The sequence below is a fragment of the Pecten maximus genome, chromosome 9, assembly GCF_902652985.1.
Source record: "Pecten maximus chromosome 9, xPecMax1.1, whole genome shotgun sequence".
In the NCBI taxonomy this organism is placed as follows: Eukaryota; Metazoa; Mollusca; class Bivalvia; order Pectinida; family Pectinidae; genus Pecten; species Pecten maximus.
The window spans coordinates 30668695-30682293 of NC_047023.1; the positions used below are offsets into that span (position 1 = coordinate 30668695).

The window sequence follows — 13599 nt, forward strand, 5'->3', positions numbered from 1 at the left end:
CTGTTTAGACTGGTTTTGATGGAGTTCTCTCGGCTTCTATTGACATTGGCTGACACAGCACATTCGATTAGCCACTCTACCTAGACGTCATCTAGCGGTTCCCTTCTACGAAAGCCGGTTGGGACCATTTTCGTAGAAGAAAATAAGTTTTTTTGCGTTATATCGCGAAACTATCGCATTATATCGCGAAACTAACGCATTATACGCGAAACTAACGCGTTTTATTATATGACTGCGCTTTTCCCCCTTTCTTAATTGGCCAATTCTAAACATTCTCACTTTGCTAAAATATTATACCAACCCCGAATCCGCGCTACAGGGTAATATAACCACCCAACAACTCGAGTTCGTACCCAAATATAGTAACACGGGACTTTCCAGCAAGCCTTCTTGTTAAACGCAGTCGTTTCAAATATCGTTTAAGCGTTAATTTGCTAAGAACAACTCTATGTACTATTGCTAAAAAACTCAAAATTACTAAAATGTCGTGCTTCATGTCGATACACTTCAAAAGTAACCGGCAGTTCTTATATATACTAGGTTTCGCGATATAACGCGTTGGTTTCGCGATATAACGCATACGTTTCGCATAATAACGCGTTAGTTTCGCGTAATAACGCGAAAAAATATATTATTTTCTTCTACGAAAATGGTCCCAACCGGCTTTCTTACCCTTCCTATCTACGTATTTAGTATAATTATTTCCCATAGGACCTGGAAATAGTGTCCTAGAACTGCTTCAGAAATCTAGTACGACATTAGTTTTCATTATATTGTACACGTACATAGACGTGAAATGAAAGAAAAAGCATGGTAGATGTATGAACTAATTTCTTTATAAAAAGACGTATCGGCTTTAAATGATCTACCTGAATCGTTTATAGTTAAGTTTATCAGGATAAAATTGCATGTCCCATGGAATGGCCTTTCGAAACAGAATGCTCTTCATTCATCACTATTTTCTACAGCATTTTTACATTCCATGTTACGCAGTATAAGCTTTCCGAGTTTATTGATTTTCGTATGAAAACTATTAAAAGGCAAATGACTCTAGTCTGTAATTACTTCTCTGGCAGACAACAGCGCTAGGGTTTTAGATCCGGGAGGTATACACGTAGGCGAGACATAACACGTGACAGACGGGGGACCACGACCGAGAAACATGGGCAAATGAAATTCAAACATTCTGGACGGATGTCAAGAACTTAAAATTATTTTGTGCATACATGGCCCAAAAGTCTAAAAATGACCTTTCAGGGCAGGGTCATGCTCTGCACCTCAGTAATTACCAATGATAGGATACTTTCAACAAAATCAGTCAGCACACATTTTCGGATGTTTTCAACTTAGTCGTCATGGTGAAAGCGGCATGGGCGAGAACATCTATGGAACATGCAGTCATACAAATGTCTGCAGCAGTAACCTTAATGTAGGACAAACTTGGCCATCATCAATTCCAAATTCAATCATATTATCATATAATCTTTAAGCTCATGTATGATTTTAATACCTTCCTTCCTAGATCATCCATTTGGCCACGAAAAAAGAGTGGGTAAGGTGCAGTTTTATTTCTTAATGACATGTACTATTCAGAGACAGATGATCACAAGTCGAACCATATGGGACTTCAGTTCTAAAAAGGTCATTAAATGTTATAATAAAATTGGATGGATGTTAAATCAAACCTCCATAAATATCTGACTGACCTTCTGAAGATTGGCGCGCAAAAGAATTATCACCATAGCAACAAAGCGAAATGCTATTTTGCATCATACCTACTGATCATATATAGTCAAACCTTTGGTTCCATGGGAGACATTTTGATAATCAAGTGGTAATGATAAAGTTCAGATGGAAGAGGGAGTGGATTAAAATGTGTAAATATAGCTTGGAGCAAGACCAGGCTTATTATTGGTGTGTTAATAAGACCTATCATTTCAAGCTTCTTTAGCAATGTTGTAGAAAGACCAAATCAGTTTAAACTAAACACTTCAGGTTGTAGATTGTCTTAGAGCAGATAAAACGGTACATCCTACCAGATCAGATGTTTAAACACCTACAAAGACAGGTATATACACCAACATCAAAGTCAAATGAGTCGAGGTTTTACCTAGGGCCTGTCCTACTCAGTCTCTGTACCATTAACTTATTCAGATTAATACTGGGCTGTGACAGTGTCAACAAAGACACTATGTAGACTCTACAAAACTCTGGAGTGGAAGTTGTGTGTCAATATAATCTTGTGTATGACATCCTGCATCGACAGAGGGAGGGACAAGCATGCAAACTGCACCGACAGATGGAAAGAAGGATGCAGATGTCCTGTGGTGGACCATGTTATTTGACAAGTAGAGCTAACAAAAATAGAAGTAACTAATATGGCTGGTTTTATAGACCCTTTAGTCTCTGTGTATGTCAGAGAGACAACAAACTGTAAAACACATTTTATTATACATTTAATAAGCACTCCTTTATAACGACATACCAAGACACCTGGACAAACTCACATATATACTGAAGCAGTCACAGGTTACATGCTTTTAACATTTTGTTATATACTGCTTACAGTTTTAATTCACTCAATGTGGTTACATTAGAGGAAAAAATTATTCAAATATATCAACAAAAAATTCTAAATCAAAACCTGAATTTCATCAACACAGTAAGCACCAACCTTGATCTGGTGACACTAGTTATGTATTACTACCTACATAGCAACATAAATTCATGTCCCTGTGTTAATATCAGTTACTGACAGTAGAGTACAATTTAATATAGCCAAGAATCTGAATTATTCACAGTATTCTTACATAATTGTATAGAGTGCATATATAGGACATATGACTGCAGTTGTAATGCTTTAATATGATACAACATATATTACAGTGCACATATTTAATAACAGTACTGCGTAATATAAATTTCTTAACATTTCTTCACATTTACATGACACAATATACACCAACTAGAAAGAAGTATGATGTAAAGTGATGACCATAAATGCCATAGATTGCCCGTTACGACATTATATACTTGTAGCCATGGAAACAGCGACAGTTCCTGGTCAAAACGGCTGTTCCATTTGCAGTAACTGAGGAAATAAGCGCAACGTTTTAATTGTGATGCAGGATTTAAGTGATTATAACTGCAGCTTTTATGTACCAAATTATTATCATTCATTACACCGTCTCATTCACACATCATACACACATCTCTTTTAAAAACATACTATATTTTTAAGTTTAATGAACTTCACACATACATAAATATATATAACATAGGACAAGGCTATACAGACATGGAAGGAACTCAGATTAACCTCCCGCCATGACAAGAGGCCTGATGGGCCTGTATTGCTCACATGTTCTGAAGCTGATGAATCGAATATAAGATTTTCCAACAAAGTCAGGTCAGCTAAAAAGAAAAAAAAACATGAAAAAGTAGCAGTCCTAACTGTAGCTTTATTTTGTTTCCTTGATCTTAAATGAGAGTCTGACAAAAGAATTTATTATCATGTAATCAAATAAAGTTTTTATTCATAGATGTATTTCTTGAACTATGTCGGACTTCCATTGATTATTATCATTATCATCCATCCAACAATAAATACATACAAGGCAATCTATTAAAGGGAAATTATTTTAATTTCTAAAGACAATATTAGTTACGACACAGGTTAATCGATGAAAAAGCTGTACACCTCATTACAAGGTGGTAATTATCGCTAAATGTTGCCAAGATAAATCTGGAATACTGTAATATGGGAAACTTTTAACCTCTTATTTTCCTCCTTTAATGAATGAGGAAATTAAACGTCAAGGTATATATATTGTCAAACAACAGACAAGTAACTTCCATTAGCTGGCAGTATTATACAGGTCATTCCAATACAATAGTTAATAAAAATCTGGCAAAATGGGGGACGACATGGCATTCAAATTACGAAAAATAAATTAAATCTGCCAACATAATTGACAGTTATGACAAATAAAGATAATCAGTAACAAAGAATATAATATTACTATCCTCAAACTCTCAGTTTCCTATCTCTAACCTCTTAGTCAACATTTACACTACAAGGTTTCTGTACCCACACTACCAGTTCCCTTTCCAATCATATCACCAAAAACCATTTGTTTCCACATTATCAGTTTATATGTCACCACACAGCCAGGAACTTGTCACCACAATCTTTTGTTTCCACACAGCCAGGTTCCTGTCATCCACAATCTTTTGTTTCCACACAGCCAGGATCCTGTCACCACACAGTCAACATCCTGTTATCACAAACGCAATATTTTGATTCCATATTGTCAGTTTCCTGTCGCCACACTCTCAGTTTCCTGTTCACCAAAAGCTATATCGTACACATCCTTGTAATCGCTGGCATAATGCACCTCAAGGTCCTTGGTGATGAAGTCAGGGAGGTCGGTGTAGTCACGTTTGTTCTCAGCTGGCAGTATTATACAGGTAACCCCAGACCTTTTAGCCTGTAATTACAAAAGTGAAGCAGTTATATGTTTGATCTACAGAAATCACACCAAGGTATTTTAGTACACTGTATATTAACCCATTTGGATAATTGCAATCTGTTTCTATTGTTTTATCCAATGTTGACATAAAACAATGAAACTGACATTATCTACAAAAACATCTTCGTGATATAAGATATCCATACTGTATTCTACTTCAAAGTAATTTTGACAGGAAAGTTCATCAAGAGGCCATATTCACCTGTTATCAATGGTGTATCAGGTATCAACTATCCCCTTATACATAGAACTTAACACTTGGTCACATCCTTTCCTGTTCAACTCCTTTATAGTTTTGCTTCAGATTGTTACATATGACAAAATATCTTCTAGTGCACTAGTCAGCAGGTTTAATATCAAGACCACCAAGGTCCTTTTGACCTTGGTGGCCTTGATATTAAACCTGCTGACCTTGACATTTGACCACATGATTTCCAGCACAACTCTGATCACCTCTGCTTCAAAATATCAAAACAAACTATTGACTTAGTAATAGAAACTTAATTTGACCTCTGTGAGATGTTACAATGAGGGCTGTACATACACCAATTATAAAACTGTACCCTTAACCTACTCAGGGGCCAGATTCTAAAACAATAATTCAGGTGACATCCTGTATATCTCTGTATAGGTTTGAGTGACCTTAACAGTGTGACCATCGCCCAGTATATCGATCCCTGTCTTAAGGTTTTAGTGACCGTGACATGTGACCATTGTCCAGTACATCCCTGTCTAGGTTTGAGTGACCTTAACAGTGTGGCCATTGTCCAGTACATCCCTGCCTAGATTTTAGTGACTGTGACGTGTGACCATTGTCCAGTATATCCCTGTCTTAAGGTTTTAGTGACTGTGACATGTGACCATCGCCCAGTACATCCCTGTCTAGGTTTGAGTGACTGTGACATGTGACCATTGTCCAGTACATCCCTGTCTTAAGGTTTTAGTGACTGTGACATGGGACCATCGCCCAGTACGTCCCTGTCTAGGTTTTAGTGACTGTGACATGTGACCATTGTCCAGTATATCCCTGTCTTAAGGTTTTAGTGACTGTGACATGTGACCATTGTCCAGTATATCCCTGTCTTAAGGTTTTAGTGACCGTGACATGTGACCACGTCCAGTATATCCCTGTCTTAAGGTTTTAGTGACTGTGACATGTGACCATTGTCCAGTACATCCCTGCCTAGATTTTAGTGACTGTGACATGTGACCATTGTCCAGTATATCCCTGTCTTAAGGTTTTAGTGGCTGTGACATGTGACCATCATCCAGTAAATCCCTGTCTAGGTATTAGTGACTGTGACATGTGACCATTGTCAAGTATATCCCTGTCTAGGTTTAAGTGACCTTAACAGTGTGACCATTGTCCAGTACATCCCTGCCTAGATTTTAGGGACTGTGACATGCGACCATTGTCCAGTATATCCCTTTCTTAAGGTTTTAGTGACTGTGACATGTGACCATTGTCCAGTACATCCCTGTCTAGGTATTAGTGACTGTGACATGTGACCATTGTCCAGTATATCCCTTTCTTAAGGTTTTAGTGACTGACATGTGACCATCGTCCAGTATATCCCTGTCTTAAGGTTTTAGTGACTGTGACATGTGACCACCGTCCAGTACATCCCTGCCTAGATTTTAGGGACTGTGACATGTGACATGTGACCATTGTCCAGCATATCCCTGTCTTAAGGTTTTAGTGACTGTGACATGTGACCATTGTCCAGTACATCCCTGCCTAGATTTTAGGGACTGTGACATGTGACCATTGTCCAGTGTATCCCTGTCTTAAGGTTTTAGTGACCGTGACATGTGACCATCACCCAGTTTATCCCTGTCTAGGTTTGAGTGACCTTAACAGTGTGACCATTGGCTAGTAAATCCCTGTCTAGGTTTTAGTGACTGTGACATGTGACCATTGTCCAGTACATCCCTGTCTAGGTATTAGTGATTGTGACATGTGACCATTGTCCAGTACATCCCTGTCTAGGTATTAGTGACTGTGACATGTGACCATTGTCCAGTATATCCCTATCTAGGTTTTACAACGTGACAATTATCTTTACCATATGAACATTAGTGTCCCTAATTATAACACTCTCTCTAGAGCATTAGTGAATGGATGCAATATAAATAAACAACCTCAACTCACAAAATCATATTTAGCTAAAACACCAAGCACATACAATCAATATCATTAATATTGATGACAGTAAAATAATGCCAATTTAAGATAATCTTCTCACGGTCCAGTCCGGTAAGTGTCCCCTACTGGCACTATATACGACAGGAAGTGGAAGATTTACATGGCACATGTTAAAGCTAAGTACCTCTGAAACCAAACCTATAATGGCCATTAACGTCAGGATTTTCTCCCACATTTCATTTGAAATTAGAAGTAATATGCTGGCAATATATTATAGCATACCAAACAGTTATACGACTGAAAACGAATAAAAAGTCTTTTTTACAGAGGCTAAGGACTGACAACTCTGTAGATAGTACGGAAACACTGCCAGAGGCTAAGGACTGACATCTCTGTAAATAGTACGGAAACACTGTCAGAGGCTAAGGACTGACATCTCTGTAGATAGTACATAAACACTGCCACAGGCTAAGGACTGACATCTCTGTAGATAGTACGGAAACACTGTCAGAGGCTAAGGACTGACATCTCTGTAGATAGTACAGAAACACTGCCACAGGCTAAGGACTGACATCTCTGTAGATAGTACGGAAACACTGCCAGAGGCTAAGGACTGACATCTCTGTAGATAGTACAGAAACACTGCCACAGGCTAAGGACTGACATCTCTGTAGATAGTACGGAAACACTGTCAGAGGCTAAGGACTGACATCTCTGTAGATAGTACAGAAATACTGTCAGAGGCTAAGGACTGACATCTCTGTAGATAGTACAGAAACACTGCCACAGGCTAAGGACTGACATCTCTGTAAATAGTACGGAAACACTGCCAGAGGCTAAGGACTGACATCTCTGTAGATAGTACAGAAACACTGCCACAGGCTAAGGACTGACATCTCTGTAGATAGTACGGAAATACTGTCAGAGGCTAAGGACTGACATCTCTGTAGATAGTACAGAAACACTGCCACAGGCTAAGGACTGACATCTCTGTAGATAGTACGGAAATACTGTCAGAGGCTAAGGACTGACATCTCTGTAGATAGTACAGAAACACTGCCACAGGCTAAGGACTGACATCTCTGTAGATAGTACGGAAATACTGTCAGAGGCTAAGGACTGGTAACTCTGTAGATTGTATGGCAAAACTGCAAAAATACAATTTCAACAGTAATCTTAATTTTGTGCAGTTCACATTCAACACCTTTGACTAAATTATGATCTCACTAATTGCACTTTCTGCACTTCCTAAGGCCATGGCTGTGGATGAGCTTTTCATCATTGTGTTAATCTGTTCAATTTCAGTTATGTCTCAAAATTTGAATGTGCTAGTAAACAGACAGTATATAACCACCTACAGAAAGATTTAAAGATTTCTGATGAGTAAAATATTGATTTGATCTGATGCAAATAATGGATGTGTATCCTTCTGTGAAAATGATAAATGATATTTCTTCCTTTGAACAATTTTATAAACTTGATAGCAGAGTGTCATGAAATATAGATTATCTTAGTAGGAACTGTTTCACTCTTCCAAACCTTAATCAGGAAAATTGATTCCAAGCAAACATTTCATGTCAAAACAGTAAACATGTTTATGCTGACACAAAAGCTATTTCAGTTCCGTTATCAGCCTTGGGCTTGTTCAAACCTAGACAGTAAATGTAATCCACAGCAAGGAAATTACTGACAGATAAAAATACCACAAATTATTGATCAGCTGAAATTAGACTGTGAAAACTAAGTATGCATGATTCAGCTTCAAAACTGTTGACTTTCTGCCAAGATAAGGATGGGACTTGGAATCTACTATAGAAAATTACATAAATATATCTCTTTAATGTTTTCTTGTAAAGAGAGAATTATACAAATCAATACACTACATAGAATTAATCTATTGACAAAAGAGGTGTCAAACCAAGTGTTTTATTACTACAGACTAAACATGTTACACATACAGATCTATATAGTCACAAAAACCATTAGTAAAGAGAAGTAGTTAGGGTAATGTCCACAGTAGTAACAGGAAAAGTAGTTAGGGTAATGGCCGTAGTAGTAACAGGAGAAGTAGTTAGGTAATGTCCACAGTAGTAACAGGAGAAGTAGTTAGGGTAATGGCCGTAGTAGTAACAGGAGAAGTAGTTAGGTAATGTCCACAGTAGTAACAGGAGAAGTAGTTAGGGTAATGGCCGTAGTAGTAACAGGAGAAGTAGTTAGGTAATGTCCACAGTAGTAACAGGAGAAGTAGTTAGGGTAATGTCCACAGTAGTAACAGGAGAAGTAGTTAGGGTAATGTCCACAGTAGTAACAGGAGAAGTAGTTAGGGTAATGTCCACAGTAGTAACAGAAGTAGTTAGGGTAATGTCCACAGTAGTAACAGGAGAAGTAGTTAGGGTAATGTCCACAGTAGTAACAGGAGAAGTATTGAGGGTAATGTCCACAGTAGTAACAGGAGAAGTAGTTAGGGTAATGTCCACAGTAGTAACAGGAGAAGTATTTAGGGTAATGTCCCCAGTAGTAACAGGAGAAGTAGTTAGGGTAATGTCCACAGTAGTAACAGGAGAAGTAGTTAGGGTAATGTCCACAGTAGTAACAGGAGAAGTAGTTAGGGTAATGTCCACAGTAGTAACAGGAGAAGTAGTTAGGGTAATGTCCACAGTAGTAACAGGAGAAGTAGTTAGGGTAATGTCCACAGTAGTAACAGGAGAAGTAGTTAGGGTAATGTCCACAGTAGTAACAGAAGTAGTTAGGGTAATGTCCACAGTAGTAACAGGAGAAGTAGTTAGGGTAATGTCCACAGTAGTAACAGAAGTAGTTAGGGTAATGTCCACAGTAGTAACAGAAGTAGTTAGGGTAATGTCCACAGTAGTAACAGGAGAAGTAGTTAGGGTAATGTCCACAGTAGTAACAGGAGAAGTAGTTAGGGTAATGTCCACAGTAGTAACAGGAGAAGTAGTTAGGGTAATGTCCACAGTAGTAACAGTAGAAGTAGTTAGGGTAATGTCCACAGTAGTAACAGGAGAAGTAGTTAGGGTAATGTCCACAGTAGTAACAGGAGAAGTAATACCCGATCAATATTATGTAACAGGATATTCTTGTTCTCTCCACTTTCAATCTTTTAGTGATGATCATCGTATGTTATTTAAACCATGCAATGTATTGTCAAGTACATACCAGCAAACGTGTCATGATTCTCATAGGGGGGGAAAGTGTATGTCAGTAACTCGACAACATACATGGTGTATAGCAATGACTGTATGGACAACATACATGGTGTATGTCAATGACTGTATGGACAACATACATGGTGCATGTCAATGACTGTATGGACAACATACATGGTGCATGTTAATGACTGTATGGACAACACACATGGGGAATATCAATGACTGTATGGACAACATACATGGTGTATGTCAATGACTGTATGGACAACATACATGGTGTATGTCAATGACTGTATGGACAACATACATGGAGCATGTCAATGACTGTATGGACAACATACATGGTGTATATCAATGACTGTATGGACAACATACATGGTGTATATCAATGACTTGTGTGGACAACATACATGGTGTATATTAATGACTTTATGGACAACATACATGGTGTATGTCAATGACTGTATGGACAACATACATGGTGTATATCAATGACTGTATGGACAACATACATGGTGTATATCAATGACTTGTGTGGACAACATACATGGTGCATGTCAATGACTGTATGCTGTATGGACAACACACATGGTGTATGTCAATGACAGTATGGACAACATACATGGTGTATATCAATGACTGTATGGACAACATACATGGTGTATGTCAATGACTGTATGGACAACATACATGGTGTATGTCAATGACTGTATGGACAACATACATGGTGCATGTCAATGACTGTACGGACAACATACATGGTGTATGTCAATGACTTGTGTGGACAACATACATGGTGTATATCAATGACTGTATGCTGTATGGACAACATACATGGTGTATGTCAATGACTGTACGGACAACATACATGGTGTATGTCAATGACTGTATGGACAACATACATGGTGTATGTCAATGACTGTATACGGACAACATACATGGTGCATGTCAATGACTGTATGGACAACATACATGGCGTATATCAATGACTGTATGGACAACATACATGGTGTATATCAATGACTTGTGTGGACAACATACATGGTGCATGTCAATGACTGTATGCTGTATGGACAACATACATGGTGTATGTCAATGACTGTATGGACAACATACATGGTGTATGTCAATGACTGTATACGGACAACATACATGGTGCATGTCAATGACTGTATGGACAACATACATGGTGCATGTCAATGACTGTATACGGACAACATACATGGTGTATATCAATGACTTGTGTGGACAACATACATGGTGCATGTCAATGACTGTATGGACAACATACATGGTGTATGTCAATGACTGTATGGACAACATTCATGGTGTATGTCAATGACTGTATGGACAACATACATGGTGTATGTCAATGACTGTATGGACAACAGACATGGTGTATATCAATGACTGTATGGACAACATACATGGTGCATAGCAATGACTGTATGGACAACATACATGGTGTATATCAATGACTGTATGGACAACATACATGGTGTATGTCAATGACTGTATGGACAACATACATGGTGTATGTCAATGACTGTATGGACAACATACATGGTGCATGTCAATGACTGTATGGACAACATACATGGTGCATGTCAATGACTGTATGGACAACATACATGGTGTATGTCAGTAACTGTATGGACAACATACATGGTGTATATCAATGACTGTATGGACAACATACATGGTGTATATCAATGACTGTATGGACAACATACATGGTGCATGTTAATGACTGTATGGACAACATACATGGTGTATGTCAATGACTGTATGGACAACATACATGGTGTATGTCAATGACAGTATGGACAAACATACATGGTGTATGTCAATGACAGTATGGACAAACATACATGGTGTATATCAATGACTGTATGGACAACATACATGGTGTATGTTAATGACTGGACAACATACATGGTGTATGTTAATGACTGTATGGACAACATACATGGTGTATGTCAGTGACTGTATGCTGTATGGACAACATACATGGTGCATGTCAATGACTGTATGGACAACAGACATGGTGTATATCAATGACTGTATGGACAACATACATGGTGTATATCAATGACTGGACAACATACATGGTGTATGTTAATGACTGTATGGACAACATACATGGTGCATGTCAATGACTGTATGGACAACATACATGGTACATGTCAATGAGTGTATGGACAACATACATGGTGTATATCAATGACTGTATGGACAACATACATGGTGTATATCAATGACTGTATACGGACAACAGACATGGTGCATGTTAATGACTGTATGGACAACATACATGGTGTATATCAATGACTGTATGGACAACATACATGGTACATGTCAATGAGTGTATGGACAACATACATGGTGTATATCAATGACTGTATGGACAACATACATGGTGTATACCAATGACTGTATGGACAACATACATGGTGTATACCAATGACTGTATGGACAACATACATGGTGTATATTAATGACTGTATGGACAACATACATGGAGCATGTCAATGACTGTATGCTGTATGGACAACATACATGGTGCATGTCAATGACTGTATACGGTCAACATACATGGTGCATGTCAATGAGAATATGGACAACATACATGGTGTATATCAATAACTGGACAACATACATGGTGTATATCAATAACTGGACAACATACTGTCCAAAAACTGGAGATAATTTGCTGTAAAATTATTTCACTGCCTGTTTACTTCCCTCCTTTAAGTTAAATAAAATGTTTTTTTTAGCCCAAAACAAAATAATACATTTTTCATCCACAAACTTTGAAAGCTTAAATTAGATTTAATTTGTCCTCAATTTACCAGGATATAGCATGTTCTTTCCAAAAGAATTGAGGAACAGTCCCAAACTGTTTTACGAAGTCTAGAAGATCATGTGATCATGTAGTCTGATTACCTGAAATGCAATCATGCATCTTTTTGTGAAACAAGGAATCTTCATTCCATCATTTTTTGCGAAAAAAGTACATTAATTTTTTGAATATTACTGTCATTCTTTTACAGCAATTCCATCAAACACGACAACTTGGTAGACATCAACCTTTCCATGGGTATGAGATTAATAGAATCTAACATGGGTCTGTTCCGTGGAAAGGGAATTCTCAACAGGAGTGTAAGAGTTTGGCCAGTAAGCATGAGGCTTGCCGAATGCTGGCCAGCCAAATTCTTACATGAGGGTTGAGATATCCTTGTTCGCAGAACAGACCAATGTTTGATTATTTTTTTACATACCTGCAAGCAAATGCAGGCTTTTATGCAAGTTTTTCATTGCACCATCTGCAATGCTCCTTGGAATGTGCGTCAAAATTAATGACGTGATAATTTAAGACATGGTTACTCAACGTAAAATTATAACGTTACATTATTGTTAGTAGTGTCATATTGCGCATGCCAGCGGTCTTTACCCCCGCTGTCCCAGCGGGATAACCCTGTGAATTATGTGAGAATTGAATCTCTATCAGGTCAACATTTATTTCTGTTGTATTACAATGACAAGTAAGATTCCATAACTGATTTGGTTTGACTTTGATCTGGGAAAATGAAAAAAAAAGTTGCAGACAAACATGAAGGAAATCAGATTTATACAACTTGATCACAAGGCACCATCTGAAATGTATGGCGACATAACTCCATGATGATGAGACAGCTATATGAGGCCCCATGTAATCAAGGTCAGAAAAGCAAGGTCATTCTCTGTGAAACCA

The 13599-nt window shown here is 37.9% G+C and overlaps 1 protein-coding gene across 2 annotated transcripts in view; it reads right to left on the bottom strand.

The window, feature by feature from the left end:
* Positions 1-2439: 2439 nt before the first annotated feature.
* The window catches only part of LOC117334290 (lon protease homolog, mitochondrial-like), a 56770-nt gene continuing 45610 nt past the window's right edge, over positions 2440-13599 (bottom strand). Inside the window, exons 22-23 of one of the 2 annotated variants that reach the window (XR_004534069.1) lie at positions 4231-4490; positions 2440-4191 (exon numbers count right to left, since the gene is read on the bottom strand). Coding sequence is in view for 1 of the 2 variants with exons in the window: in XM_033893814.1 (XP_033749705.1) it covers positions 4314-4490 (177 nt within the window). In the remaining variant the exon portion in view is untranslated. Of the gene's footprint in view, positions 4491-13599 lie in introns of both variants that reach the window. The other variant, XM_033893814.1, reaches the window with a different exon arrangement.